This window comes from Spermophilus citellus (assembly GCF_964194105.1).
Source record: "Spermophilus citellus genome assembly, chromosome: 2".
Taxonomy (NCBI): Eukaryota; Metazoa; Chordata; class Mammalia; order Rodentia; family Sciuridae; genus Spermophilus; species Spermophilus citellus.
The window spans coordinates 179,019,935-179,046,033 of record NC_138183.1 but is presented as its reverse complement, the minus strand read 5'-3'; the positions used below and the strand labels follow the sequence as shown (position 1 = coordinate 179,046,033).

At 35.2% G+C, this 26,099-nt stretch overlaps 1 protein-coding gene across 4 annotated transcripts in view; it reads left to right on the top strand.

The window, feature by feature from the left end:
- Window positions 1-2,037: 2,037 nt before the first annotated feature.
- FOLH1 (folate hydrolase 1) overlaps window positions 2,038-26,099 on the top strand; it is a 61,452-nt gene continuing 37,390 nt past the window's right edge. For all 4 annotated transcript variants that reach the window (XM_081281609.1, XM_081281608.1, XM_081281607.1 and 1 more), the window contains exons 1-4: window positions 2,038-2,230; window positions 4,703-4,811; window positions 6,045-6,231; window positions 19,518-19,619. In XM_081281609.1, coding sequence (XP_081137735.1) covers window positions 2,113-2,230; window positions 4,703-4,811; window positions 6,045-6,231; window positions 19,518-19,619 — 516 coding nt within the window. In that variant the 5' untranslated portion in view covers window positions 2,038-2,112. The remainder of the gene's footprint in view (window positions 2,231-4,702; window positions 4,812-6,044; window positions 6,232-19,517; window positions 19,620-26,099) is intronic.

Below are 26,099 nucleotides of genomic sequence, written 5' to 3'. Positions count from 1 at the left end.
ACCAAGAACATTGATTCTCCCCATTCTACAACAGACTCAGTAAATAGCCTGAGCTCTTTGGAGGCTGTACAGTGGGATGAAGTAAGACAACATTATTGCAGTTCTTAACTTTGTAACTTTGGATAATTTAATTCATCTCACTACATATCCATTTTTCCTTATGTAAAATGGGAAGAATGGTGGTATAAATCTTGAAAATCTTGAAGGGTTCCTATAATAATTAAATGAGATAATATATATAAAATATATCATAACAAGTGCTTACTAAGTAAAATCCAAGTTATTCTGCCATTCCTGATTAGATTTGACACCAGGAACATTAGAAAAAATATAATAAGTGTAGAATTTTGTTAGAAAGGTTTTAGAAACTCCCTTTTTTCTTCACTGGGTCATCAGGCAATCTCTTGATTCACTGTTGACAGATGAATTTCCCATATTTGTTCACTTTGTTCACAAATTCTTTATCAAAGTACCTAAGACATTGTATAATCTAGTCCATTTTCTCTATTTTTATCCTGCCTTTCCTTTTTAAAAAATCATGCTATTTGTTATCCCTTAGATACACTGAATTTTGGGCCTTTGTCTATCTTGCTGGTTCCCACTCCTTAATGTCTCTTCTCATCTCCACTGATTAAACCCTACTTGTACTTCATGAATTTGTTAAATGCAAAGTTTCTATAATGCATTCCTAGAGAATGCATAGTCTCCTTCATGGACTATACGAACATAGTTGATTCCATGAAGCATGGATATTCTTTCCCTCTACATAACATTACTATTATTAAGAATATATAAAAGGGAGTAGAATTAGATGTGATTGCTTCTCTCAGTTAATAAAACAAATAACAATTTTTAAAATTTTTATTTATTTTTTATATTTTTAGTTTGTTCTAATTAATTATACATGACAGTAGAATGCATTTTGACATAGATAAATGTCGAGAATAACTTCTCATTTGTCTATGTTTTATATGATGTAGAGTTACACAGGTCATGCAATCATATGAATATAGGGTAATAGTGTCAGATTCATTCTGCTATCATTCCTGAGTATGATAGTATGACCTCTTCCCTCCCTTCTTTACTCCCCTCTGTCTACTCCAAAGTACCTCTATTCCCGTCCCCCATTGCGAATTAACAAAGAACAATTTCTTATTTATTTTGAAAGACTGGCCAAATACAGGTAGGATATGAAAATGAAGCCTCTGAGTTCAGCAATATCATTCCTCTAAAAAATTATTTTATAAAGGTTTGGGAGTGTAGCTCCGTCGTAGAGCCCTTGCCTAGCATACCTGAGGCTCAGGTAGAGTTCCAGTACCACTAAATAAATAAATACTCAAATAAATTCCTTGTGCATGGGGCAGGATGATTGCCAATTGGAGGCTAGGCTAGCCTCAGAAGCAAAGTCAGACCCTGGTCTCAATAAATAAATAAATAAATAAATACTCAGTTGGTTTTATTATGTAAATGGAGGGCCACACCCTAAATATTTGTAAATAACAATGGCATTTGTTAGGAAAAAAGAGTTTGGTGGTAGGTGACTTTGAAGCCAACCCTATCTAAATATAAAGCCTTTTCTGCTTGAATTTATGCAGCACATTATTGTAAGTATTTTGTAGGGTTTGAAACTGGAAAAAAAAAAAAAAAGTTCTTAAGAGATGACTTAAGTCTTTTCTACCAACTAGGTTCGAGCCAGGTCAGTATTTATTTTCCTAGGCAAACGGAGGAGCATTCTGTTGAGTCACTGAAGCGGAGAGAGAAAAGTAGCGCTCCCTTCTCGCAGATTCGCCCCTCTCATTAAGCAAGAGCTGCAAATTTCCAGGAGCAACTTTCTTTCTTTCTTTTTTTTAAGCGCCTCTCGAAAGAGGCCGGGTTTCCTTGCCCACCCCTCGCAAGGATTGGTTCAGAGTAGACGAGCAATAATTTTAGGGAGGAATTGAACCCCAGCGCTGGGAGTGAATTCTAGCCGCGGGTGACTGATAGGCCAGGCACTAGGGGAGGAAGGCTGCCCCATGGCGGGGCGGGGCGGGGCGGGGCTGCTGGGCTAGGACCAGGCTTGTGCGGCCGCGGCAGAGGCTCTAGTCTCTTGAGGCCTAGCCCCACTCAGCGGAGATGTGGAATCCCCTGCGCGAGAACGACTCAGCTGCAGGCCCCGGGCGCCGCCCGCGCTTGCTCTGCGCTGGGGCGCTGGTGCTGGCCTCTGGCCTCTTTATCGTCGGCTTCCTCTTCGGTAGGGGCGCTTTTGCTAAGAAAAAACCCAGAGCCTCCCCGCGCAGTTCCGCGGTTTCCAGATTCGCGAGCCGGCAGCCCAGTGGGGTCCTGTCGCTCGTCTTCCCTAGGGGCGCGCTGTTTGGAAAAGGGCAATAGGCGGAAGGGTTCCTTCGAGATTGGCAGAGCATTGCTGCGGGCTGTATAGGGTCAATTTCTAAAGACGTTTTGGGGAAGGTATAGAACGGGGAGAAGGGTTGAACCTGAAATTGAACACCCTGCAAGATTCAATACTTTTGGGGACAAGTAGCATTATTTTTACGGTTGTGTAACGAGGGCACCCAAGCTTTCCCTGAAGCAGCTCCTACCTGTTTGAGGTTTTTGACTAGTTCGGTGCCTGGGAATGCTTCAGGTGCAAGGTAGAATTCGGGGTATTACTGCAAAAGGAGTCTTCACAGTCTTAAGTCCTAGAGAGTAGCAGAGGCACGTTTAAGAAATGGGTGAATTATTGCTAGCGCTTTGAACCAATCTTTGTATTGTTTCCTCAGTATTGATTTACAGACTTAATCCAACTCTACATGAAAATCATAGCAGTACGTGCAGACTCAGACTTTAAATTCTAATTTTAATTCTACCACTTCGTAGTGACCTTGAACAAATTACCAAGTCTCTTTCAACCTCAGTTTCTCACTTTATGGTGAGAATAATACCTGCGATTTATAGATTATAGTAAACGAAATAGCATGCAAAGTTCCTAGCACCATACTGCGATTATTTTTGCTCTTCATTTCTCCTCTATAAGGAGATGATCCTAACAGGACTATTCCAAGATATCAACAGATAGTCCGCCCTGACTCTGAATTCTGGATCCCCTCGCTGGGATTTAAAAGACTCTTAACTGGTCCACCTTAAGTTTATTCAAATAAACTTAAGCAGTTTATTCAAATTTGCTATCATCTGCTAGTTCGCTGTGTGACCCTGGAGTTTCAAAAGACTTTTGAGCCATATGCTCTGTTCATAAATTAACATGTGGGATTGGTAACCACCTAGGGTTGCTGTGGGGCTTAAATAGGATACATGTTCAATAATTATACATTTCAAATGAAGTTTTCATTTTCTCAACTTGAAAACTAGGAGTTAAGAACTGGCAAGGTCAACATACTAGTCAAATATCCTATCTGTCTTAAAGGCGTCTCATTCTTTCTAGTTCTGCCCTTATCCCAATTCCTGTATTCAGTGTCAGTGGCTGGCACAGAAGAGGTTTTTTATTGTGTTTGTTTTCCTTAATATTCTTTACTGTCCTCTCCCATCTGCAGACCTCTAAGCTTTTCATCATGTTCATTTTTCAGATCCCAACTCAAATATCAAATATCTCATCCTCAGTGTATCCTTCTCTGATCCCACATTCTAATCAAAGTCCTTTAATTTAATTAACAGGTAAAACCATATATCATTCATATCCAATCATGTATTTTAATGTGTTGTTTATATGCATGTGTGTTTGTATACATATGATCAAAAATTGGAGAACATTATGAAAACTGAGTGGGTGTTGAGTTTGTAATAATTTTAATCACACATCAATATACTCTTTCCAAATAAATCCTGTCATGATTCCACCTCTCCCTTAGATTAAAAGTCAACCACAGAGGCTAATAGGCTCTACACGATGTGGGTATGCATTGCTTCTGGCCTCCTGCATCTATTGCATGCCTTGCAGAAATGTTGGGTAAATTGGTGTTTCACTGTAGCTTTCTGACTTTCAACTTCTCAAGCCTATTTCAACTAGAAACAAAATCGCAGCACATTCTGTTTTCATTTCAGAACCAGAGCAAATTAAAAGTTTGAGTTCTTTTCAACATTTTTGAAATAATTTATGTACTTGAAATATGAATTATGTACTTGAAATATGAAATAGTTAATTCACTATACACATTATTAAATGTTTATTCTAGGTCAACAGGCAAGAAGTCACTAGAGAGAGAATATTTTTTTAAGGATTTTTTTATATATATTTATTTTCATATATTTATTTTTATGTGGTGCTGAGGATCAAACCCAGGGCCTCACATGTACGAGGCAAGCACTCTACCACTGAGCTACAACCCCAGCCCTAGAGAGAGAATCTTTACAGGGAAAGAAAGTGGATCCACATTTGGACTTTATTTTTAATATATATAGTTTATGTCCATTGGTTGAAACCCTAATGCCATATTTAAATCAAGTGCTGATTCTTCATAAAACATTTCTTAAAATAGCAACAATATATTATTATTGAAATTTGAAATAAAAACATGTTGCTTTGTAATTTTAAATATTTGCATGATGCTTTTTCAGTGGAAGTGGGTAAAGGAAATTAAACTTCAGAGAATATCAGCTAACATCTTGAAATATTGATATTTTGTGTTTTACACATGACAGATACAATCAAAAAGAAAAATAAGACTTGTCTATAAGCTTATATCTCATTCCTATATTTGTATGTATTTTACAGGATGGTATATAAAATCTTCCAATGAAGCTACAAACATTGTTCCACAGAATGGTCTGAAGAAAGCATTTTTGGATGAATTGAAAGCTGAAAACATCAAAAAGTTCCTATAGTAAGCATATACTTAAAAACTGTATGAATAGATAATTGGGTATTATTCTGTTAAGAAGTTTTGATATTTCATACACAGGCATTTTTTTTTAAATGTTTTCTGTTTGCTGCAGATCTTGCATCTCATTTCATGTGGGGAGGATTATACTCTTAGCTAAACTTTACATTATTACAGAGGCTTCAGAGTAGGAGTCAGTGAACTTTTTCTGTAAAGTGATCAGCCTTTGTGGGCCAACACATCTTTGTCATAACTACTCAGCTTTGCTATTGCAGTAACAAAGAAGCCATGGAAAATATATTAAAAATAAGTATGTAAGTTATGCTAAAATATTATTTATAGGCAGTGGTATTTGAACAAAATTATTCTGTTTTATTCACCTATTGGTATTTAAAAACCATTCTTGGTCTGTGGACTATACAAAAAACAGCAGTAGGCTAGATTTGGCCTGAGGAAATTAGTTTGCTGACTCATACTTTAGAGAAAGATAGTATTTTTTAGTAAAAAACAGACTTGGGAGCTGAACAGAATTGAGTTTGAATTGCATCTTTGCTGGCTAATACTAAAATAGGTTTAAGTGAATACTTAATCTTCCCGAGTCTTCATTTCTATCCCTGTAACTTGGAGATAATAATATTGCTGTGATGAGAATGAAATTGGAGAGTATGTTTGGCATATTTTGAATATTAGTTCTATGCTTCCTGAGATAGCATAGAGCAAAAGAGAAAATGATTAATTTTTAAAAGTATTTACAAAGCAACTAAAATAAAACAATTAATATATAATTGATTAGAATAGCTAGTTTTTGTCAGAGCATAAATTCTCCTTGCATATTTATTTATTCATTTATTGTTTACAAATTAGCTTAGTGCATATATCCAAAAAATATCTGAAGTACCTCTAGTGATTGAAGGATTTTCTAGTGAATACAGAATGTAATTTTATATAAAAACACCATAACATATACATAGATAGATAGATATGCATAGTCATAACAAACACATAAATGTCTATATTAATTGCAACAGAATCAAAACTGTGGATAAAAATTTGCTAAGGGGCTTGGAAGGTTTTTTGGAAGTGCCTCTTTAAGTGAGAGAACTTGAAGTTCAAACTTCTTTACTGTGCAGAAAACTCTCCTTGGCCTCTTGCACTTATTCAACTATAATCATGTTGATTTGGGATAAAGGCTCATTAAACATTAATTTCTAACCACTTTCAATTTTTGTTCACCAGTAATTTTACACGGATACCGCATTTAGCAGGAACAGAACAAAACTTTGTGCTTGCAAAGCAAATTCAATCCCAGTGGAAAGAATTTGGCCTGGATTCTGTTGAGTTAGCCCATTATGATGTCCTGTTGTCCTACCCAAATAAGACTCATCCAAACTACATCTCAATAATTGATGAAGATGGAAATGAGGTAAAAAACAAAAAGGGAATAAAAGAAACATCCATCCCAGTCTATTCTTTTCAAATACCTTCTATAAAACAATATGCTCTCCCTTCTTCAAATTTTGATAGAAATCAATATTATTGAAGTTTGTGAGTAATATCTTTGATAACTCATTATAGTGTCAACTACTCTGTTTTGATGTTTGAGTTTAATGTGATGTTGGAAAGATTCTGATAAATTAGTGATTTATGATAGTTACTGTCTTTATTTTTTGTATTTTAGTATTGTACACCAATGTCAAATATTATATACTGATAAAATCCCAAGAAACTAAAATAGATACACTTTTGATAGGTTTAAATTATGAATACACTGCATAGATGTGGAGTTGCTAAAATATTCATTGACCAGTGTGCTGTTTTCACTAGCAGGTTTTATTGGTTTGTAATGATCATGTTTCCATTTGATCTTATTCAAAAGGCTAAGAGGCAATGAATTTTTATGTCTGAAAGGACCATGTGTTCAAATCTCTGACAACTTGTGTGGGACATTTGGAGGGTGAAATGATTTGGAGGCAAGTTCTACAGGATGTTATCTACTCTAAAGAATATGCAACGTTGTTTGCAAATTCAGGCATATACAGGAGGAAGAGAAGAAAACACACATAATCAACACAATTCCTATTGTAATTTGTTTCAATAAGAAAGCTCATAAAATATAACTCAAATATCTACCCCTATGTACCACATCTTAGTTTTAGGACTATCATATCTAAAATTGTCTCTTTCAGTCTGGAAAGCTTCCTTCAATCCTTTTGTTACTGGGTATTCTAAGTTATATATTGCTTCAAATATATCCAGCTTGATAAGTGCACTGAAAATATCATGTAATTTTAATATTAATTTTTTTTCAAAATATGTCATTAAACTCCTCTCATTGAAAATGTTATCAGTCTCTTCTTGATAAAGGATTAATATATTGTTTTATTCAGTCACTGATAGAATCCCATGCTAAATTTCCTAATATAATTTCCTAATATTATTTTCCATATTAACTATTTTAAACTTTAGTAGTGAACAATTTAAATTTGAAGAAATGCTATTAAACTTTGTAAAATTTAAAAGTATTTTTAAAGTATGGGGAATGATAATATGTATCATAGATTTTCATGATATCTACAGAATAAGTGCTGGCATATCATCAATTATGAACTTGATTTTCCTTTAAACTTGCTTTTAAAGGAAAATTATTTAATGACATAATAAAATATTGACAATGTTAAAAATGCACATATATATAAGACTGTCTTAATATATCAAATTTGGGGATTGTTAGTATATAAAACGGAAAATAACAGACTCTTAATGTTTTTCTTTTGTCTTTCCTTCACTTGCCAATTTTGTCTGGTTCATTGTTTTTATTATTTCATTATTTATTTTTTGTTATTACATACATTTATAAAGTTACTAAAGCCTATCACATGAAATAAAAATGAATCATGGGCTGAGGATATAGCTCATTTGGTAGAGTGCTTGTCTCACCTGCACAAGGCCATGGGTTCAATCCACAGCAAAACACACACACACACACACACACACACACACACACACACACACAAAGAATCATATAAAAGTTTTATTTTGGAGACTTTACTGAATGGTGCTAGCTACCTAAAGCATCTTATTTATTCCAAGTTATATCATTGATTCATTTTAATTTTTTTACAAGTTACACAAGCATTTCATCACATGGTCCTATGGGATACTGTACTTCCTCTGCATTTTACCATTTTCAGGGAAATCACTATTCAACTACCCACTGATTCTTTTGACATTCACCTCCATTTGTATAAATTTGTTTCAAATTCTGGCATTATCTATAGAAATTGTGTCAATTCAGCTATATGCCATCCCCCTATTCTGTTACCAATGTTCTTTCTTATCTCCTAGTGTAGTTTGTTAAATGTGGCAAACTATTCACAGCTGAGCTGTGTGGTAAGGTATGATTTCTTCTATTCTTGTATAACACAGACAAGTTTCCTGCCCACAGGCAACAGATATAATTAGTAGTTTCTAGATCCTATTGGAAACCCAGTGTTCTTACTCTACATAAGTACTTTGTTTCACTTTGTTTATTCATAGATAACATACCACAGAAATTGAACTGCACATTGCCTTTTTATGTCACAAAAAGTAAATAGAAATTTATAATCCAAAATTGTTTAAATTATACTCAGAACACATAATAAGAAGCTACTAGTGAATTTCAGAAAGTGACTAATGTTCTAAGGCTGATATATATTCTACTTTTAATAAATTCAATCAAGTAAGTAATTTCCTTGACCTTAAAATTATTTTCTTCATTGTTAGAATAACTCATGAGGTTGCTGTGAAATTTAGTGCTGCACACTGTGACATAATATTGAAGATTTCCAAAAATTAATTGAGGCAAGCTTGAATGTTCCCTTGCCAGGAAGACTCACTGATATGGCTTTGCTTCTATATGTATTTTTATTGCATCTTAGCAAGTTTCTTTTTACAAACTTACAGTTTCTTTTACAGACTCACAGTGACACAGATAAGTTTGTACCCTATGCAAATCACAGAAAACAATATGGGAAATGTGAAAAGTGTACGGATTTTAGCACAGTGGTTGATTTGGTATCATTTGAGGTCCCATCAGTCTCAGTATTATCCGGACTCACTCCCAGCGCCTCTATCCTGAATATACTGCACTGGCAGTGATGAGAGTATGATATCTGGTAGCCTTGAATTTCTTCCAGTCTTGAAGGGAATGACTTTAAAGTTCCACCATTAATTTTGATAGCTACTATACTCTTATCAGGTTAACTTGCTTCCTGTACAGGTTGCTAAGACTTCTTGCTGTAAATGTGTTGAATTGTATCAACACATTTTTTTTTTTTTTTGAGATGAGCATGATATTTTTCTTTCTTGAGCAAATGATAATATTAAGTGATACTCTAATGTTAATCTAACCTTATATTTCTGGAACTGGTACTAGGAGTTTAAATTCATATGTTCATATATATTCAATTTATATTCCTAATATGTCTAGTCTTTTTTTTTTTTGCAAGTTACTTCTTAGGCTGTAATCTCTAGATCATACTTGTTTTATAATATGAGTTGTTTATAGTAGTCTCTGAGAAAGATTGTTTTTGTTATATTTAAATGATGTTTTTCTTTAACCTTTCATGGAGAACTAGTTGGCCTTGGCACTTTATTTTGAACTCAGGGGCAATTGACCACTAAGCCACATCCTCAGCTCTATTTTGTATTTTATTTAGGGACAGAGTCTCAATGAGTTGCTTAGCATCTTGATTTTGCTGAAACTGGCTTTGAATTTCTGATCCTCCTGTTTCAGCCTCCAATACCTCTGGGATTAAAGGCTTGTGCCACCACACTCAGCTCATTTATTAAGTTTTTTAAAGCTGCATTTTCCATTTCATCTAAGTTTTCAAATTTATGGTCATCATTTTTCTTAATATTTTCTTACCTTTTTTTTTTTCATTGGTTGTTCACAACATTACAAAGCTCTTGACATATCATATTTCATACATTAGAATCAAGTGGGTTATGAACTCCCATTTTTACCCCAAATACAGATTGCAGAATCACATCGGTTACATATCACATTTTTACATACTGCCATATTAGTGACTGTTGTATTCTGCTACCTTTCCTATCCTCTACTATCCCCCCTACCCTCCCCTCCCATCTTCTCTCTCTACCCCATCTACTGTAATTCATTTCCCTCCATGTTTGTTATCCCATTCCCCTCATAACCTCTTATATGTAATTTTGTATAACAGTGAGGGTCTCCCTCAATTTCCATGTGATTTCCCTTTTTATCTCCCTTTCCCTCCCACCTCATGTCTCTGTTTAATGTTAATCTTTTCTTCCTGCTCTTCCTCCCTGTTCTGTTCTTCGTTGCTCTCATTATATCAAAGAAGACACTTGGTATTTGTTTTTTAGGGATTGGATAGCTTCACTAAGCATAATCTGCTCTAGTGCCATTCATTTCCCTGCAAATTCCGTGATTTTGTCATTTTTTAGTGCTGCGTAATACTCCATGGTGTATAAATGCCACATTTTTTTTATCCATTCATTTATTGAAGGGCATCTGGGTTGATTCCATAGTCTAGCAATTGTGAATTGTGCTGCTATGAACATCGATGTGGCAGTATCCCTGTAGTGTGCTCTTTTAAGGTCTTCAGGAAATAGTCTGAGTGGGGCAATAGCTGGGTCAAATGGTGGTTCCATTCCCAGCTTTCCCAGGAATCTCCATATTGCTTTCCAAATTGGCCGAACCCGTTTGCAGTCCCACCAGCAGTGTACAAGAGTACCCTCTTCCCCACATCCTCACCAGCACTCATTGTTGTTTGACTTCATCATGGCTGCCAATCTTACTGGGGTGAGGTGGTATCTTAGGGTGCTTTTGATTTGCATTTCCCTGACTACTAGAGATGGTGAGCATTTTTTCATGAACTTGTTGATTGATTGTATGTCCTCCTCTGTGAAGTGTTTGTTCATGTCCTTGGCCCATTTGTTGATTGGGTTATTTGTTATCTTATTGTCTAATTTTTTGAGTTCTTTGTATACTCTGGATATTAGGGCTCTATCTGAAGTGTGAGGAGTAAAAATTTGTTCCCAGGATGTAGGCTCCCTATTTACCTCTCTTATTGTTTCTCTTGCTGAGAAAAAACTTTTCAGTTTAAGAAAGTCCCATTTGTTGATTCTTGTTATTAACTCTTGTGCTATGGGTGTCCTATTAAGGAATTTTGAGCCCGACCCCACAATATGTAGATCGGAGCCAACTTTTTATTCTATCAGACGGAGAGTCTCTGATTTGATATCTAGCTCCTTGATCCACTTTGAGTTGACTTTTGTGCATGGCGAGAGGAGGGGATTCAGTTTCATTTTGTTGCATATGGATTTCCAGTTTTCCCAACACCATTTGTTGAAGATGCTATCCTTTCTCCATTGCATGTTTTTAGCTCCTTTATCAAATATAAGATAGTTGTAGCTTTGTGGATTAGTCTCTGTGTCCTCTATTCTGTACCATTGGTCCACCCGCCTGTTCTGGTACCAGTACCATGCTGTTTTTATTACTATTGCTCTGTAATATTGTTTGAAATCTGGTATCGCTATACCACCTGATTCACACTTCCTGCTTAGAATTGTTTTTGCTATTGTGGGTCTTTTATTTTTCCATATGAATTTCATGATTGCTTTATCTATTTCTACAAGAAATGCCATTGGGATTTTGATTGGCATTGCATTGAACCTATAGAGAACTTTTGGTAATATCGCCATTTTGATGATGTTAGTTCTCCTATCCATGAACAAGGTATATTTTTCCATCTTCTAAGATCCTCTTCTATTTCTCTCTTTAGGGTTCTGTAGTTTTCATTGTATAGGTCTTTCACCTCTTTTGTTAGGTTGATTCCCAAGTATTTTATTTTTTTTGAGGATATTGTGAATGGAGTGTTTTTCCTCATTTCCATTTCAGAAGTTTTGTCGCTGATATACAGAAATGCCTTTGATTTATGCGTGTTGATTTTATATCCTGCCACTTTGCTGAATTCATTTATTAGTTCTAGTAGTTTCTTTGTAGACCCTTTTGGGTCTTCTAGGTATAGAATCATGTCATCTGCAAATAGTGATAATTTAAGTTCTTCTTTTCCTATTTTTATGCCTTTAATTTCTTTCGTCTGTCTAATTGCTCTGGCCAGTGTTTCAAGAACTATATTGAATAGAAGTGGTGATAGGGGGCATCCCTGTCTTGTTCCAGATTTTAGAGGGAATGCCTTCAATTTTTCTCCATTCAGAATGATGCTAGCCTGAGGCTTGGCATACATAGCTTTTACAATGTCGAGGTAAGTTCCTGTTATCCCTAGTTTTTCTAATATTTTGAACATAAAGGGATGCTGTACTTTGTCAAATGCTTTTTCTGTGTCTATTGAGATGATCATATGGTTCTTATCTTTAAGTCTATTGATGTGGTGAGTAACATTTATTGATTTCCATATATTGAACCATCCTTGCATCCCAGATGAATGAATGAATGAATGAATCCGGATACTTGATCATGGTGCACAATTTTTTTGATGTGCCTTTGTATCCGATTCGCCAGAATTTTATTGAGGATTTTTGCATCTAGGTTCATCAGAGATATTGGTCTGTAGTTTTCTTTCTTTGAGGTGTCTTTGTCTGGTTTCAGAATCAGGGTGATGTTGGCCTCATAGAATGAATTTGGAAGAGCTCCCTCTTTTTCTATTTCCTGAAATAACTTGAAAAGTATTGGTATTAATTCTTCTTTAAAGGTTTTGTAAAACTCCACTGTATACCCATCCGGTCCTGGGCTTTTCTTGGTTGGAAGTCTTTTGATTGCTTCTTCTATTTCATCTATTGATATTGGTCTGTTTAAGTTGTGAGTATCCTCCTGACTCAGTCCGGGCAAATCATATGACTTAAGGAATTTATCGATGTCTTCACTATCTTCTATTTTATTGGAATATAGGTTTTCAAAATAATTTCTAATTGTCTTCTGTATTTCTGTAGCGTCTGTTGTAATATTGCCTTTTTCATCCCGTATGTTAGTAATTTGAGTACTCTCTCTTCTCTTCGTTAGTATGGCTAGGGGTCTGTCGATCTTATTTATTTTTTCAAAGAACTAACTTTTTGTTTTGTTAATTTTTTCAATAGTTTCTTTTGTTTCAATTTCATTGATTTCTGCTCTGATTTTAATTAATTCTTGCCTTCTGCTACATTTGCTATTGTTTTGCTCTTCCTTTTCTAGAGCTTTGAGATGAAGTGTGAGCTCATTTATTTGTTGGTTTTTCCTTTTTTTGAGGAATGACCTCCAGGCGATGAATTTCCCTCTTAAAACTGCTTTCATTGTGTCCCATAGATTCCGATATGTTGTGTCTGTATTTTCATTTATCTCTAAGAATTTTTTGATTTCCTCCTTTATGTCTTCTGTAACCCATTGATCATTCAGTAACGTATTGTTCATTGTCCATGTGATGTAGGATTTTTCCTTCCTTCTTTTATCATTGATTTCCAGTTTCATTCCATTATGATCTGATAAAGTGCATGTTATTATCTCCACCCCTTTATATTTACTGAGGGTTGCCCTATGGCATAATATATGATCTATTTTTGAGAAGGTTCCATGTGCTGCTGAGAAAAAAGTATATCCACTTGATGATGGTTGATATATTCTATATATGTCAGTTAAGTCTAGGTTATTGATTGTGATATTGAGGTCAATAGTTTCTTTATTCAACTTTTGTTTGGAGGATCTGTCCAATGGTGAGAGAGGTGTGTTGAAGTCACCCATGATTATTGTGTTGTGGTCTATTTGATTCTTGAACTTGAGGAGAGTTTGTTTTATGAACGTCGCAGCGCCATTATTTGGTGCACAAATATTGATAATTGTTATGTCTTGTTGGTGAATGGTTCCTTTTAACAGTATATAATGTCCTTCCTTATCCCTTTTGATTAACTTAGTCTTCAAGTCGATTTTATTCGATATGAGAATGGCCACCCCTGCTTGCTTACGAGGACCCTGTGCATGGTATATTTTTCCCCAACCTTTTACCTTGAGCCTGTGTATGTCTTTTCCAATCAGATGTGTCTCCTGGAGGCAGCATATTGTTGGATTTGGTTTTTTTTAATCCATGTTACCAGCCTATGTCGCTTTATTGGAGAGTTTAAGCCATTAACGTTTAGAGTTACTATTGATATATGGTTTGTACTTCCTGCCATGTTTGATTATTTATCTCTTTTTTTTCTAATTTAGTTTGTTTCTCCATGATTAGCTTTCCCCCCGTCCTCTGTCTTTACCGAGGAACTTCCCGCTGATGCTTTTGGTTATTGTTTTTCATTTCTTCCTCGTGTAGAGTTTTGCTCAAGACGCTTTGCAATGCTGGTTTTCTGGCTACATATTCTTTTAGCTTTTGTTTATTATGAAAGATTTTTATTTCGTTGTTGTCTCTGAAGCTTAATTTTGCTGGATACAGAATTCTTGGTTGGCATCCATTGTCTTTCAGTGTTTGAAATACGTTGTTCCAGGATCTTCTCGCTTTCAGCGTCTGTGATGAAAAATGCGTTGTTAACCTTATTGGTTTACCCCTAAATGTAATCTGCCTCTTTTCTCTTGTAGCTTTTAATATTTTCTCTTTGTTCTGTGTATTGGATATCTTCATAACAATGTGTCTTGGCGTTGGTCTACTGTGATTTTGTGTGCTCGGTGTCCTGTATGCATCTTCAATTTGTATATCTGTTTCCTTTTTTATTTCTGGAAAGTTTTCTGTAATTATTTCATTCAGCAGTTTACTCATTCCCTTGGTTTGAATCTCTGTGCCTTTCTCTATCCCGATGACTTGTAAGTTTGGTTTTTTTATGTTATCCCATAACTCTTGGATGTTTTTCTCGTGATTTTTTACCAGCCTTTCTGAGTTGGCTAGACTCTTTTCAAGATGATATATTTTGTCTTCATTATCTGACGTTCTGGCTTCTACTTGCTCCACCCTGTTAGTGATACTCTCAATTGAGTTTTTAATTTGGTTTATCGTTTCCTTCATTTCTTGAATTATTGTTTGATTTTTTTTATAATCTCTATCTCCTGATAAAGATGCTTAACTTCTTCTTTTATCTGTTTATGTAATTCATTTTCAATGTGATCTTCAAGGTTCCTTTCCATCTGTCTAAGGTGTTCCTTGAATTCTTTATATGGCCATTTTTCTGATGACTCCAGGTCCTCCTGAGTATTTAGGCTGTCCTTCATTGTTTGTACTCCTTTTCTTCCTTGCTTTTTTATGCTCATGATATTCTTGTTCTGTTTGAATGCTGAGTTACTGTTTACTCTTATAAATTTATATGATGCTTGGGAGGAGAGGTATTAGAAGGGAAGGGAAGAAATCACTAAAGAGAGTGAGTGTAGGCAGGTAGAATTCAAGAAAGGGGGAATAAGAAAATTGAAAAGAAATGAAAAGACAAAAGAAAAAAAGTGAAAAGAAAGAAAGAAAAAACGAAAAAATAAAAATTTAAATCCAAAAAAAAAATTATAATGATAATAAACAAATGGAAATTAAAGTTTAAAAAATAATAGTAATAATAATAGAATGAAAAGAATTTAAAAAATTGAAACCATTAATAAGAAAGCTGAAGAACAACAACAACATCAACAACAAAAAGTGAAAATAAAATTAAAAAAAATACCAGTAATAATCATTAAAATAATAATAATAATAATAATAATAATAATAATAATAATAATAAATGCAGTCATAGAGCTCAATTAACTTCTCTTCCAGTAGGTGGGAACTGGGCCAGGCTTCTCTTCTTGATGGGTGGGAACCAATCACTGTGCCTCAGCTCTTCTTCCCAGACTGTGCGGGTCTCCAATCCTGAGTGCCTAGGGCCTTCTCTTGTGGTTCCTCAAGCCAGGCCCCGCTCACCTGTGATGCTCACCACAGTACTGGCTACACGCCGGGTCTGCTGCTCCTGGGAGCCCTGTTTCCATGGATGCCTGGGCACACCCTTTCTGTTTGCCTCCCTCAGACCCTAAGTTTGTAGGGCTTGGGGCTGAGGACCCCCAGCGAATTTGTTTGCCCTCAGGTAGCAACTCCCCTGGTAGCTGGTGCAAGGGACCTCTGTTGTCAGCAGAGGGATACCCTTGGTCTGACTATCGTGCTCAGTTGGCTTTTCCCTCTGTGAGTTCAGGTGCGCCGACTAGTTATTTCAGCGGGATCATTAGTGCTGAGTCACTAGAAGCAGGCGAACCAGAACTAGAATGCAGCCCAATCCGTGCTCGGTGTGTTCTGAGAGGGGCAGACTGTTCGCCCGGGATCCCCTTCAGCTCAACAGTGCCTAGTGGTCCTGAGCGAGCAGTATTTTGACAGTTTACTTCTCCCTATGCTCGCGCAGCTGAAGGGGTTAGAGACTTGATCTCTCCACGTCCGCCGCCATGTTGGATCACTTAGATTTTAAATTGTCACTCATCTTATCAGCTGTTCCATTTAACTTGGCAGCTCACTCGCGCGGTGAAGAGTCTGCTCTATGGTGCTCTGCGGGAAGTGGCGGCGGCGGCGCGGTGGCGGCACAGCTGTGGCCTTCGGGACCCCCGGGGAGGGGGTGCGAGCTAGGGGAGGGGAGGCAGCGCCTCGGGGCTTGCGCGGGCTGGGTACTGGACACGTGGGAGAGCGGGTGGGGTGGGGGAAAGAAATTGAGATCTTGATTTAGGGACTGAGCGTGGGAGGAGAGACGGCGGGGGAGAAGCAAAGCGGAAAGGCGGAGAGGAGAAGGAGAAGGGGCTGAGGGAGCCAGGCAGCTCGGGGGCTGCAGCCTTACTGCTCGCGCTGAAGTCGTGATGGACTCACTCCACCTTGGCTGGAGTTGTGGCGGATTCACTCCACCTAGGCCCCTTTCTTGACACGGTGCTGAGTCTTTGTCGACAGATCTCCTTTAATGATCTTTACTTCATCTTTTAAGACACAGCAACATACGCTGCGGGCGCGGCGGTGTGGAGCACGGAGCGGCTTACTCACTTCCCGTCGCCATCTTCCCACCTCTATTTTCTTACCTTTTAATAATTTGTGTAGTTGGGCTGGGGATAGAACTCAGTGGTAGAACACTTTCCTAGCATGCACAAGGCCTTGGGTTCAATTCCCAATACTGCCCAAAATAAGTAAACAAACAAACAAATAAATAAATCTGCCTAGCAGCTGTAGATAAGCTTTTTTCCATACCAAATATTATTTTTTTATGCTTTTGCTATTTTTTCTTATTGATCTTGAGAGAGACATCAATTTGACTTATGCATTCAAAGAATAAACTTTTGGCTTTGGGAAACTTTTCTTGTGTGTCTTTGTTTTGTTTTATTAGTTCCATTCTTACTTTATAATTGCCTCTTCTTTCTTTGTTTTGTTTACTTGCTAATCTTTGTAGCTTACCTTGTTGGCATTTGGCCTTATTTTTAATATGAGTTTTAAGGCTACAAATTTCCCTCTAAGTGTCACTTCAACTGAGTCTCACAACTTTTTAAAAAGAATACTTTAGTTATCTTACCATCAAATAGTTTTCTTAATTTCTATGATTGTTCCACTCTGGAATTACTTAGAATTTTTAAAATTCTGAATTTTAAGATTGTTCTTACTGTCTAGTTTGAACTGATTCTTAGATTAAATAAACTGTGATAAGATAAAGTGATTTGTAGGATGATAATCCTTTGACAGTGGTTGAAGTTTCCTTAGAGACTAATATATGGTGAACTTTTATAAATATTTCATTCTTTTTAAATGTGTGTGTGTGTGGGGGGGGGGGTTTGGGATTTAATATTTTATATCTGCTTTTTGACTTGCATTTGTTCATTACCTGACTGAAATCCCCTTTTCCTTAAATGCATCCTTATTCTGTCTACTTTTTCTATCAATGAAAGAAGGAGAAATGTTAAATACTCAGTATTCTAGTATTGAGTTTTTCTTAAAAAAATTATTTTATTTATTATGTGGTACTGATGATCAAACCCAGTGCCTCACATGTGCTAGGCAAATGCTCTACTACTGAGACACAACCCTAGCCCCTAGTATTAAGGCTTTATCATGACAAGTTGAATGTAGATTTTTTTCTTATTTATTTTGATCAAACTATTTTGAAACTCCTAAATCTGAGAGTTCATAATTTTTATTAGCTTTGTAATATTCTTAGTTATTAAATATTCAAATCTATTTCTTTCACATTCTTTCTGTTTTCTTCTTTTAGAACTGTGTGTGTCCCAATCATTCTCATTTTATTCTTTAGTTTTCTTAATATTTCTTCTATACTTTTCGTTTCTAAGATTCTGTGTTGTATGCTGGGCCATTCCTTCAGATCTGTCTCTTAAACTCATTAATTTTCTCCAGATTTGTATGTTTTCTAACCTACAAATCATTTTTAATTTTTTTCATCTAACTTTTAACCAACATGTGTACAATAAAACAAGAAAAGTAGTCTTTGCAGGTGTGATTTTACTTTGTTCTTTCTGTTGGCTCTTTTCTAACTATTTTTGTGTGTTTAGTGATTTGGGGGGACTCTGAGTTCTTTCTCACGACTTTGTGGAACTTTCTTAAATCTTAAATTTAAGGCTAAGTCTTCCTGATAGTTGCTGCCAAGTTCCAGGGGACGCCATAAATCTGGTACTACTTTAAAATATTATTTTTTAGTTTAAGGTATTCTGTACCATATGGATTATGAATGGGAAATTGCATGGCTATGAATTCTCTGGTGCCTTTCCTTCCACTCTCCACTAAGCCATCACTTTCTGTAGAACAGATATATTTCTAATTTATTGCTAACCCTAAATAACATTCTTCTTTGGAGACTACCCCATAACCCCTTCAAAGGCATATCTTCAATGACCTAAGATCAGCTCACCATCTCCTAAAGATTACTCCTCCTCCCATAAGTGCCACTCTGGAGAACAAACTGTTAACAACACATCGGCCTTAAGGGAGCCTTCAGCCTTCACACTACAGCACGGATTTGAGCACTCATTCAAGATTACTGTTTTTATATCTTTTGTTGTTGTTGTTGTTGTTGGGGGGTGACTTCTGAGTATTACTGCTTTTCTTTCTCAATTCAATAGTAACATGTAGAAAGACTTAGATGTTTTGTTTCACAGTTTTCATTCTTTTTGGTGTGAATATTGTTCCTTGTATCCAGATACTATTGGGTATGATCCTCAATTATGTAAAAGCTCATTAAAGTAAATTAAAATTTAATACTTATTTTTTTTCTAATTATCTTAGCACTATTATTACAAGTGCCTACTATTACTATACATTACTATATTTGTATTTGGGCACTAAAATTTAACATTTTTATCTGTGGAAACTTTTTTTTTCCCCTAAATCAAAAGCTGGTTCTTATGACTTCTCTCAGGGATCACAAGAGGTTAATAGACTATTAGCCTTCTGTGAAGCAACTATATTTTTAGGCTTTTATTTAAGTCAGACTGCGATGCAATGCCACTTAAAAAAAAAACTATTGCTAATTTAGGGGGATAAAGCATTTTTTTAGATTTGTCCCCCTAAATGGATGTTGAGGACAAGGTCTGAATTGATTTATTCCATGTGTTCCTCACACCTTCTAGCACATTGCTGAGCATCTGATATGTATTTTCACAATGCTGAAGGATTAGTTACCCCTCAACTGCCAGAGATAATTAAGATAGTAAGCAATTCCCCTTGCTAGAATGTAGGAATTAGACTTCAGCTGATTTGCTTTTGATTATTGTGTTTGTGTCTCCAGATTTTCAATACATCGTTATTTGAACCACCTCCTCCTGGATATGAAAATATTTCAGATGTTGTGCCACCTTTCAGTGCCTTTTCTCCACAAGGAATGCCAGAGGTAAAATGTGATGGAATAAAATACAAATGACAAAAAGAAGCCTCCTGTCACCTCAGACATGCAGGCAATATTTAAAGGGTAATAAGAGGATTTTTGATATAATTAAAATTAACCCTTTTCCACATTTGAGAAACTAGAGCTCCTCAGGAGAGAAAAAAAAAGAGTGCTGATTTTTTTGTTCATGGTGCTTTTTTAAGATAAAATGTGTTACAATGAGATGCACAAAACACATTTATTGACTTTTGACAAATATATCCACCTGTGTAATCCAGACTTCTTCAGTGTATAGAGTATTACCATTACTTCAAAAAGTCCCTTTGTATTCCTTCTTAATCAACTCCACACAGCACTGAGTGAATCATTCTTCTGATTTTTTTCACTATTGTACATTAATTTTGCCTATTTTATAATTCATATAAATGGAATTATATGACATGTAATTTTTGTGTCTGGATATTTTCACTAAAGATAGAGCCTGTGAGATTCATGTTTTAATATTAGTTTGCTCATTTTATTGTTCTAAATTGTTGTTCCAGTAATTTCTGTTGCATGCCTATCATACATTACTAAAACTGTATAATATTGATTAATTTTCAAAAATTTTGAATAAGGATATTATCATTTCCAAATTCAGAATATGAATACCCATTCTTAAAAAATCATATGAAGTTTACTTAATAGACCGTGCATCAGTATCATTTGAATTTTTATAATTTAAGTCTCCAGATTCTTGTACAGATTTTGGTGAATGTCTTAGTTTGTACTTCTCTAACATAATACCACAAACTGGGTAATGTATAAAGAAGAAGAGTTTATTTTCTTATAGTTCTGTGGAGGCTGTAAAATCCCAGACCAAGGTGACAGGACATTTGGTTTTCTGGTGAAGGCTGCTCTCTGCTTCCAAGATGGCACCTGGTTGCTGTGTCCTCCAGAGCGAAGCAACAAGTGGCCTCATATGGCTGAAGACAGAAGGGCAAGCAAGCCAAATGCTTCCTGGAGCCTCTTATACAAGGGCCTTCACCCCATTCATGAGGGAGAATCTCATGGACCAGTCACTTCTTAAAGGTTTCACCTTTGAATCCTTTTATCTTTGCTATTAAGTTTCAACACCTGAATTTGGGAGGAGACATTCAAACCATAGCAATGAGAAAGCTAAACTGGAAAAGATTCAAAATAATTTATTAGTAACTCAAAATGTTCTGTCTCCTAATATAATGTTTAACATTAAGTAAATTTAATTTTAGATGTTTCAAGTTTGTGGTACTTAGGACAAATTTTACAAGTTCCTCATTGGCAGTTAGGTATATTGTGTTATCACTCAATAGAAAGGTAAAGGTTTGACTGTCATTGGAAATGTCCTAAATAAAATGTTTGCACTTAGAATTGAACTGACATTGTAAAATCTTTATCAATCAGTTAGGATTTGCAACAAAAACATAAGGATATGTCAGGTACAGAAGCATATGCTTGTATTCCCAGCTACATGGAAGGTTGAGACAGGAGGGTCTCTTGGGCCCAGGGGTTCAAGACCAGTCTGGAAAACAACAAGACACTGTCAAAAAGATGTAAGGGTGATTTAATGTCAGGCAATGTCATATTTTTATTATTTTAAAAATATTATTTATATGATTTTCAAATGAATTTGATTTGACAATTTATTTTCAATTTTAAAACTTCACAAAACAGAACATTTTCTATTAGATGAGATTTATTTCAAATGAACATTATGCTTAATGACATAATTAACATTATATTTAATGATAGATTATTTAAAAAAAATCTATGTAAAATTGAGCCATAATAAAGATGCTTTCAATCACTGAAATTACTTCATAATTGACAGGAGATAGAAATAGGGGATAAAACAGTTGGCAATGAAAATACAGTATATTTTAGATCTTAGGTTTGTTGCAGTTGCTTAGATTTATTCTCCAGGTTAAACCACTCTATTATTGTGAATACATGTGCAGATCCTTTATTTATTTTAGTTTGTTTTCACTTCAAATCTTATTCTCAATCCCATTCTTCTTCTCCACTCTAATGTATTTGTGTCCTTAGTTATGTGTGTGTTCTTGGAACTATATGGCTTTGTATGTGTTGGAAGTATTTGCAATTTACATAAATCACATTATACTTTAGGACTTATTTGATTTGTTTCTACTTTCAAAAGTTCTTTCAAAATTTGTTTTTGCCTTATGTCAGAGTAGTTAAAAGATTTTCACTGTTACATATTATTTTATCTTATGTGGGCACCAGAAGTGACACTCATTCTCTTAGTGACAAATATATAATTTGTCTCTAAACTCCCTTTATCCCAAACATTGTCACAGTGAATGGTCTCGGACATGTCTAGATTCAGGCCTATGAGAGTTTCTTTGTGCACAATAACAAGAAAACTGTGAAGCCAGGTGAGGTGGCACTGGCCTGTAATCCCAGTGGCTCAGGAGGCTGAGGCAGGAAGATGGTGAGTTCAAAGCTAGCCTCAGCAAAAGCGAGTTGCTATGCAACTCAATGAGACCCTGTCTCTAAATAAAATACTAGATAGGGCTGGGGATGTGGCTTAGTGGTTGAGTGACCCTGAGTTCAATCCCCTGCCCCCCCCCCCAAAAAAAAACACTGTGAAATTTATTGAAAAATGAAACCGTTATGTAGAGAAAACAGATTGTGCTTCCAGATGGGAAGACAGGATATTATGAGGAGAATATTACACCCAGATTTCTGGGTTGTAGGAAATAATTAATTTCTCCAGGTCTATCCTAAGCACTTTATATCCTCACTCACAGTGTATGAATGTTTCTCTTTCCTAAAATGGATGTATAAACTTTAACATCTCAATTTTGCCCATATAACTGTTCAATTTTGTTAAAGTTTTAGTTAACATTTCTTTGATTACAAATGAGATTGCTCTTCTCTAAACATACATATTTATTAACTAATCTTTTTTCACTTTTGAAAGCATTGTTATATATTTTTATGTTGAATTTCTGAGCTTTTTATTTTTATGGGTTTCTTGAATATTTTAATTATTCATCCCATATTGATTTTAGATATTGCATATATCTTCTAATTTTTTGGCTCTTTGTTATTTTATCTATGTTGTACCTGGTTGAAAAGAAATCCTCATTTTTGATACTCTCAAATTATTCTCCACTTATTTTTGTGCTTCAGGCCTTTTTAAATTAATTACCTCCATTATTTATAATGATATATCTGCAAAACCAAAATATACAAAAATCTGAACTAATAAATCTTCATTTAAAAATAATTTTACCAGATCAGAGTTAAATATATAAGGAAAAATTACATATGATAGCAGAATACATAATGAAGAAACTTAATTTGAAATAACTATGAAATAAGTATACTTCTAAAATCTTATCAGATAGATGAGTGTGAAGCAGTTAAAGAACGCTGTGAAATGTATTTAACAGTAAAAAGATTATGTAGAAGAAACAGATTATGATTTGTATGGGAAGGCAGGACACTGTAAGTAGGATATTATGCCAGATTAATTTATACTAGAATAACTTAATTATTCACAGATTTATTCATAGAATTATCATATAAGCACTGAAAATCCACCAAACAAATTTTGAACTTTGACATGATTATTCTACTCATAAGAAATTGTCATAAAAATTATTATCACTTATTTCTTTCAGGCATGCTTAAATTCTTCTAGATTAACAGCAGGATAAATGGAGTCTGTTATTCTGTTTAGAGACATATTTTACAATTAAATTAAACTATAAGATGTGCTTGCTGGCTTTTGCACTTTGCTGGATCATATGTAACCCGGTCAGAAGAGTCTTAATTCACTTTTAAATTGTGTCTATATGTATATGTGTATAAGATTTCACTGTTGTCATCTTTGAATGTATATTTTAATCATCTAGTTTCTGCTTTAGTCTATTTGAAATTTGACATGTCCATAAAGTATTGTAACCTAAAACATAATCCAGAGGCTCTCAAACTTCAGTGCGTGTCATAACAGTTTGTGACAAAGATTCTGTTCCCACTCTGGGTTTGAATAGATCTGGGCTGGAGCCTGATTTGTCTTGGTCCTAGGTGATGCTGTGACTGAACGCTCCAGAACCACACTTTGCCTCTCAATTCTGCTCCACAAACAAGGGTGGGGAGATGGATACTCAGAGGAAACAGGGAAAACCTGAAGCCAACAGTGCAAGATTGCATTTATTCACAGGCACAGAACAATGCTACAGTGTAAATTATAAGAAGGTCATTGTTTGAAAACAAGGCTTTTTTCTAACCAACAGTGACAGCCTCCATTTGTGAAAGGCTGGGAGGGAATATCTATCAGACTTGTTTTCATTTTCAAAGTTTACTGTCACTTTCAAACTAATGTTTTCTCTAATATCTTCTTCATAATAATTTGTTATGGAAAGATCAGCAATTTATCAACAAATTTCCACTATTGAGTGATATTTAAAGGAACAGTCTCCCCAAAGTTGGTGGTGTTAAGGATAAATTTCAAGTAGAATAATTAACACTGTTTTTCTTTTTCCTAAAATAAAATGGTTTAATGGCTTTTTAGCCACAGTTGAAATAGAATAAGAGCATACTCTAGAAAACTCTTTTAACAATTATAAGCCAGACATATACTGCTGTCTTTAGAAATGCATACATATTTTATTGGTTTTAGGAAGAAATATAATAACTTAAAGAATTCCTCTTATAAAAGCAAAGATTTTCATGTCACCTTTTCAATTAGCTTTTTCTCATTTTGTTTAAAATTGCACCTATATGAGTACTAATTCACTGTTTGACTACTCTAACTTTTAAATTTTTCTATAGCATTTATCACCTTTTAATATGTCATATAATTTGTTTAGATATTAAATTTAATGTTTATTGTCTTTCTATCTTCTTCCATCCACACTTTTGTAAGTTGCTTCAAGGGCAGAGATTGCTGTACCGTGGCACATAATAATTTCTTCAACAAATCTGTCAACTAATTCTTAACAATCAGCTGGGAAGCAACTATTTTAGTATTTGATATAAATTGATTATGTATATGCTATGATAAATGTAGTCAAAAAGGAAAATTAGAAACACCATAAAATTATAGGATGTAGGAAATCATTTGGGACAGTGTCTTTAAACTGGGGTGTGCAAAAGCTTTTCAGGTATAGGTATGTGTTTGTTTTAAGGAAATATATTTTCAGATCAGCAATTGCCCAGGGTACTTCTATGTGAAATTGAGTACTAGCCTATGTGGTGAGGTCCTGTTGCTACTCTGGCCCTACCTTCCTATTTATAATCATTTTTCTCTTGTATTACAAATGAAAGACATCCTCTACCCATATCCTCAAAAAACATAAATGAAGTATTTCTCTGCATTGTAAGACTCACTGGGGCTACAAAGAAATCGACAATTAGAAGTGTTACTTTCTGTGTTGAGATAGCAAACAATTCTAACAATTAGGTAATAGATTATTTTGCAAATTATATGGTTTGCATATCTAACAAAATAAAGGTGAATCCAATTCAATTTCTAGCTGATATCATTAGAAGTAAATTGTATGATAAATCAGCATTTGGTTTTGGAATTGTACCATGGATGAAGTTTGAATTATGTAGTGACAGTTCTGTAGAAAAACTGTTTACTTTCTTATCCAAGGTTTCTCAGAACTTATATGTAGACATAGGAAATGTGAATAGAACGTTGTTGATCTCTGTCTCATTCTAGCAATAACTAATTCACCCATAGATTTTTAAGATAAAGCTTTGTCATACCATTATTTGCATTCTATTAAATCTTGTGTACTTGTACTACTTAGAAATATTTATGATGATATTGTTAGACTCACTTTGACATTAATAATGATTATAGTAAAAATTACCCCTGAAGAATTTTCTTAACACAGTCTATCCCAGGAAACATTTTTACATTGATTTTATACACTCTACATGTTCAAGGAAATTTGACAGTAATTAATAAGAGAATTTCAAGTATATTTAAGTTCAAGAGAATAGATTTTGAAACTAAATCTAATGTACTAGATGACAAGTAAAGAGTATTCTTGTGAAACCAATGCGTGTGGCAGGACAGAAAGAGAAGCTGGATTAGGCAGAGGGAGAATCACACTGCAGTGCTAACTCAAGGGCAGTCTTGACTAACCCTATGCAGAGCTCCAGAAAACCCCTTTGGAATTATCTTTGATTAGACAGAGGTATTCAAGTATGTGCTTACACCAATAATCCACTGAATGTGTAACAACCCCAAAAGCAACATGACCTCACAATGTGGCCATCTGCAGCTGAGGCAGTCCCTGAAGGTTTGACAGCTGAAGGCTCTCCGCAGGCAGGGAATCTTCCCTGCAGGTGAAACAAGACAGTCTTCATTGAAGGGGAATCACAGCAAATACAGTTTACTTCAGAGTGAAATGCTGAAAGGAAAGGGGCACAAAACACAAGATCAAGAAGAAAAAGGAATGATGGAGTCCTAACACTAGAGTA